This window comes from Coregonus lavaretus (genome assembly GCF_964263955.1).
Source record: "Coregonus lavaretus genome assembly, contig: HAP1_SCAFFOLD_643, whole genome shotgun sequence".
Classification (NCBI taxonomy): Eukaryota; Metazoa; Chordata; class Actinopteri; order Salmoniformes; family Salmonidae; genus Coregonus; species Coregonus lavaretus.
In genome coordinates, this window is record NW_028164093.1 from 38,880 (window position 1) to 45,594 (window position 6,715).

At 39.7% G+C, this 6,715-nt stretch overlaps 1 protein-coding gene across 1 annotated transcript; it reads left to right on the forward strand.

Annotated features, from left to right (window-relative positions):
- The first annotated feature begins 469 nt into the window (after positions 1 to 469).
- LOC311117467 (uncharacterized protein) lies at positions 470 to 6,502 on the forward strand. Its single transcript, XM_084192390.1, has 7 exons — positions 470 to 531; positions 1,745 to 1,890; positions 2,277 to 2,405; positions 2,812 to 2,839; positions 3,515 to 3,559; positions 4,007 to 4,133; positions 4,402 to 6,502. Exons 1-7 carry the CDS (start codon positions 510 to 512, stop codon positions 4,541 to 4,543), a joined length of 639 nt encoding a protein of 212 aa, XP_084048516.1. The 5' UTR covers positions 470 to 509; the 3' UTR covers positions 4,544 to 6,502.
- Positions 6,503 to 6,715: the final 213 nt, after the last annotated feature.

The following is a 6,715-nucleotide window of genomic DNA, read 5'->3' on the forward strand; positions in this document are numbered from 1 at the left end:
GTGAAGGAATGGACCTTATATCATCCAATGTAAGAAGAGCGGGAACATACAGCCATGTGGTGTTGAAACACATCATTTGTTCTCCCAAGAGCTGTGATGTTGTATTGTGTTGTGTTGTGTTATGGTGAGCTGCTGTGGTTGCCCTTTTTGTGTTGAGAGATGAGTTTTGCTAGATTAGCATGGGGGATGCTGCTGCATTGTGCATTGCTGTTAGTGTAGCCTGTTTGCTGTTGTGTTTTATCAACACCTGTTGTCTATCCCACGGATTTCCGTGGCCAGTTGCCCACACAGATAGCCTTATATGGCTCTGATATGAAGTATCAAGTTAGTGATGATGAAACGGGACAGTGCGCAGATTCATTTGCTCAAGATCATACGATTAAGATGGTGCCACATTATGGACACGCCCACGCCCACACTGAGTCGCACGTTCCCTTCACTCAGACAGATCGCTGGCAATGTTGAACTACTGCAGTTGTTAGATCACTCTTGTCGTGCGGGTAGTGTCAATGAAGATGATTTGGGTGTTCTGTAAGTAACCTTACTAATATCAAGTAGGCTAAAGTAATAGATATACAGGCCAATAGTAAGTGAGCTGTTTAAAAAATTGTTATGCGTTATTTCATGTGTAGTGCACCGGCCGAATCGTCCTATGTAGACTTTTTTCCTCATGTTCCACCGTCTTGCAATGTTGAGGTTTGGGAGAGTATGGAAAAGCAGAGTAGCCTTAATCGATCATGGGATTATGTTTTATCATGTTATGTTATCATGTTTTTTTCATGTTATTCGACCATGTTTTATGCCTAGTTAAAATGTAATGTTTTTTAAAGTTAATTTTAGTCTATATATATGTTTATTATTAATACGGATTGATGGAATATGGCAAATTCGTCCACTCGTGCTCTGATATCGCAGTTTGGAGGATTTGGATGATTCACTTGATGTATTTTGTCAATGTTTGTCTGTCTACATCATAGCGGAAATCCCCATATGTTTATTTATTTTCCCTTTTGTACTTTAACTATTTGCACGTAAAATGACATTTGAAATGTCTTTATTTTTTTGGAACTTTTGTGAGTGTAATGTTTACTGTTCATTTTAATTGTTTATTTCACTTTTGTTTACCATCTACTTCACTTGCTTTGGCAATGTTAACATATGTTTCCCATGCCAATAAAGCCCTTAAATTGAATTGAATTGAGAGCGAGAGAGAGGCTTGTGTGTGCGTGCGTGCATGCGTGAGTGTTTATGGAACAGGTGTATACACGTGTGAGCAGTGTTTCTTATCAGTATTATTAGCTTGATGTGTCAGTGTCGTTGCAAAACAATGGAGCGGTGTGTTCTACTTGTCAAATCCGTTCTCTGATTTGTGAAAACCGCTCTAACCAATTATCCCACCTCTTTGTTATGGGTGGAAGATGGCACATTGATGCCATCTGTTGGTAAATGTTCATTACTGCAACTCCAGTGTTTTACCGGTGTACTTGAGATACCCGGATGTATTGCAATATACTGAACAAGACTGGTTACTTGCATCAATGCCTCTGTCTCGTTATTTAACATTCAAACACTCTTAATTTGATATAGCTTTTAGTACAATACATCTGGGGGTTTGTGGACAGATATCTGTTATACACTCCTGTAATATAACATCCATTTTAAATGTCTATGTCTCTCTATCTCTCTGATTCTACAATCCATGCCATGTGTCCAAAGTTCAAACTGAGTTCCCTTTCTTTCACAGTGGTGTCTCAGCTGGCTAGCTGTGTCAGCGCCCAGACCATTGGCTGTAACAACACTGTACATGCCGACGGTACAACGACCTATCAACTCTCAGAGCCCCTGCCAGGATCTCCCTCAACCTGTGTAAGGCAGTGGTTGGATGCAAATGTGAGTGACTATATGATTGCTTATTTTGGGGCTACATCTGTATAGCTGAGATCAACATTGTTTGAATGACACTCCAGTACATGCTGTGCAGTACTATTTTCATGTTGGACCTGATGATGAGGCAACTAGCAGATGTGTCACTGTATTCATTCACAGCAGTGGCCACCGGCCCCAGTCCTGGAGAACTACAGGACGTGCAGGCTTTATTTCCAGCCCAGCACTAACACACCCGATTCAACTAATCAAGATCTTGATGATTAGTTGAGTAGTTGAATCAGGTGCATTTCTGTTCTGTAGCTATCCAGGACCAGGGTCAGTGAACAGTGAGTTATGCAATGCTGTGGCAACACAGAGTAACACCATTTTGTGTTTTGTATTTTATTTAGGATACTGTTCTCACCACTGACAAAGACATTGACAAAGATCGTGTTGTGGTTCAGACCAGTCAATCTATTACCACCACAGGCTGCATGGACAGACTGAAGTACTTAGAGGAATGCACACATAATAAAAAGGTGCATAGAATAAGTTTACCCTCCACTACAACCCGACTGTTACTGTATGGTTACTGTTTGTGTTGGGATAACATGAAAATAAAGGTCATGATTATGGATTTCATTTGCATACACATGCTGTAGCTGTCACTAGGTCGTAAAGTGCTTGATAAAGGCAAGCTCACATCATGCAACACCTGTGTGTAGCACTCACTATTTGGGTAATGCACAGTAGCCATTTTGTGCCAAAATACTCACCACATATTCACACTGGCTATCAGTGTCATGAGCACATAGAACATAGCAGCGGGATTCATGAGCATTTAAGGCCAGAGAGAGTGCAGACATGTTCAGGCATGTTCAGGACATCTAGTGACTACTTCCTCTCTGCCTTCTGTTCACCTGTTTTTTTCTCCATCTCTTATAGATGTCATTTCGTGAAGCAGAGTGCCTTAGTGAGTATGAGTCCATATTACAGTGTTATTGCCAAACCACCAGTAGCAAGGTAGAGTTAGTATTTCTAAGAACAATGCACTGAAAGCATGGTGAGATGTTTTCACCAGAAATGAGAATCCACATCAGACACCTACATAAAATCCCCCCTCATATTCTCACTGCTCTGTAGTTGTGGAAGTACCGAAATACACATCCCACACAAATAATGTTCAGAGAGCATGCCAACAAGTCTGCAAACTTGAATGGCCCGTTTAGTCATGTCAGAATGCTTTAGATGGGATATCTAGCACGTTTGGAATCGTAGTAGTAGTAGCAGTAGCAGTAGCAGTAGCAGTAGCAGTAGCAGTAGCAGTAGCAGTAGCAGTAGCAGTAGCAGTAGCAGTAGTAGTAGCAGTAGTAGTAGCAGTAGCAGTAGCAGTAGCAGTAGCAGTAGCAGTAGCAGTAGTAGTAGCAGTAGCAGTAGCAGTAGTAGTAAGTCATTACCTAACTGTAAATAAAGTGCATGTACCTTTTAATGAAAGTACACTAATACTGGTTCAAGTTAGTTACTAATGTTCTTGCTGTGTTGTTAAATGTATGCAACTTTGTGTGCAACTTTGTGTGTGTGTGTGCTATTCTCAAGGCTTGCTGGGGTTTTCCACCAACTTCAACATTGTGTCTCTGAACTTGTCTAGGTAACTGCATTGTGAAGCCGTTTACCCTGGAACACGTTGAATCAGGTGATGATGACTCACAGTAGCTTGAGACATGCAGAGAGATCTTGGTATTGTTGCTATGGCTCCAGTAATCTGCCACTTCCTGTTAACTACTGGATACTATAACTGTCTGAAAACATTCCTTTGTTATCTAATGTCTGCTTGATTCAGAGGCTTTATTGACTCTCTTATCAGCAGTAATAGCAGACATATACTTTGATTGGTCTGGATTGAGTGGCTCTTTATTACAATGGCAGCACTTAGTTAACTACCAGTGCTGTATAAACTAAATGATACTGTAGTAACACTGTAATTATAAAGTGGTTTATTTAACACCTTCCATACCATAACATTGCAAGATTTGAAATTCCAAAACATACAGGTAAAATGAACAATGCATACGATTAGAGAAAATAAAGTGTGGTTGTGTGTTTGATGCTGATCTACCCTTCCTCTCCTCCTCTTCAACAGAGCACAATATATGTTTTGGTGATTGGTGTGTATCAGAGATAACATTTGGGCTTGCCTTTGGGATATCAGCTGCTGTCATCATCATCATCCTGGTTCTCCTTATTCGCTACAAGATCCACATTTACCGGTAAGCATCCTCATCAGAGGGGATGTACTGTAACTGTGGAACTCAGGTTGGAGTGTTCAGTCAGGAGATAGTGAAGAAAGTATGTTGAAGACTTTTAATTAAGAAGATTGGATGATGTATGATGGGATTCAAGGTTTTTATGTTCTATTGATGTGTTGAGAAGAATAGTTTTATATATATATGACTATATTGATGATGTACTGTATATTTTCAATAACATAGTATTTTGATAGTATGTATCTGAGTGGAGTATTGCTGTCTTTTCTAGAGTGTGCGTGTTTGTTAGAAGTTGGGTGAATGGGAGCACTAGAGAACCCTCTCCTGACCCAGAGAAGCCCCAGACCCACCCTGCTCCTGCTCTCAATGTCAAGTACTCCACTGTGAACCATCAGGCAACAGTCATCGTGTGAAAAGGGACCAGGGGATGAAGGGGCGGAGGGAAAAAGGATCGAGAGAGAACAAGATGTAGAGGTTATAGGAGAGGAAGGAAAGAGGTTTATTTGCTTTGAGTTCACTTCCTGGCCAGAGTCGTCATTGGAAATGAAAATAGATTCTCATCCAGCCAACTTGGTCACTTAAAGGCTACTTCCCCAGAGTCAGATGAACTTGTGGATAACATTTGTGTGTATCTGCGTCCAGTATGTAGGAAGTTAGAGGTAGTTTCGCGAGCCAATGCTAACTAGCAATTGCGCAAACGCTAGTGAGCAACTTCCTTCATACTGGAGGCAGATACATAAAAATGGTATCCATGAGTTCTTCTGATTCTGGGGAAGTAGATACAGGGCCTCATTGACCAGATCCTGAACTATCCCTTTAAAGGATGAACAAGTAGTACACTGGCTGTATAGTAAGGACTATATGGTTCTGCTATTGCTGGGATGGGTTTCTGTTTCATTGATTATTTTCCCGCTACTTGTGGAGTTATTATTACTATACGAGATATAATATAAATATCATAATAATGTATTTCTATATGACACATTCCATTGCTATGTGATTGAATTTACTGAGTAATAGCTCAAATATTACTGAAATCAAATGCTGCTCCATATAATAATATTATGAATTATATAATGATATATGGTTATAGAACCTATCACTTAAATATATTTTATTATTTATCACATATATATATTATTATAATGGTGGAGGGAAGTAGACCTCTGAATGACCCCATACACTAAAGAGAATAAGCTAACCCGCTGTAGAAGCTGGGAAACTCTTATTACAGCTACACCAGGGAGTGTACAGGTACAGGTTACACTGCAGAAACTTCTCCCAAATCTTGTCCTTACACACACACACACACACACACACACACACACACACACACACACACACACACGCTCTCTCACACACACACACACCTCATAGCTGCCCGTCTATTATTAATTTAATGTTTTTAGGTATTTTATTTTCCTTTTTAAAGCATTTGAATGTGCTTGAAATATGAGATGGCTGTCGTTTTACGTTATGGGAACGTGTTGATCTCTTGCCTTGGAAGCTAATGAGTGTCTTGGCTCAGAAGCTCACACACACACAGAGAGAGAGAGCGAGAGAAAGAGATTGTTTACCAAATTCACACCTCTCCATCCACTCCCTTGTACCGTGAGCAGTGTACATAGACACCATTCCCTTTCACTATATTCCTTAGGCAGTTCCCTCTGACTGACTCATCCTACCTGGTAGTGTAATGGTACAACAGATATAACTCCTCTCCTGCCTGGCACTCTGGCACGCCCTTGCAAATCCCCCAACTCCTACCCCTTGGTGCTATGCCCTAGCTATTCCCTGACCTCTATGGTTTGTAGAGGAAGTATAAGCAATATGGGCAAAATGGCACCTAGCTTGTCATGTTCACTTAATGAAAATACTTATTATGAAGAGTCATTCAATGTATTTTATATTTTATATTAATGTATCTTAAAATACACAATATATTGTAAATATAATTAATTGTAGCAGTATCTATGTATTTATGAAATATTGCCATATATAATGTTACTATAACTTAAATATAAAGTATTTATATCTAATTCAATATGGTCAATGAGGAAGTGACCAATGACAGCCAATGGAATGTGTTATATTTCAGTGCTAATAGTGCTTTCAGTATTGATTAAAAGGCATACAGTACTGTATTTGATTTGTTCTGAATACTGTTGAACTAGTTACACTGACAGGCAGGCTATACATCATTCTAAATGGGTGTGACAGACAGTAAGTGTTATTCAGTCATATGAGAGACAAAAGGAAGAACATATCAACATAGTCTAGAATTAGATAGTTTAGTTTTCTTCCTTATTGTTAAATGTGTTTCATTAATAGTCATGTGTGATATATCCAGGTCTCTTTGCTTTATAACCCGGTTCAACAGCTTGTATTAAAACATTAAACCTTGTTTCTCTGTCTCTGTTCTTCCCTCAGTAGTGGCTTGTTTTCCACTGTCCATTGTTTCACAGTTATTAAAAGATGAAGCTGGTTTGTCAGCCCAAGAGGAGGGCTTCTAGTCATAATGTTGATTAATGAGCATTGTCCCTGTATCTGGGCTAGGGGAATACAGAGAAACATCCAGTCAGCAC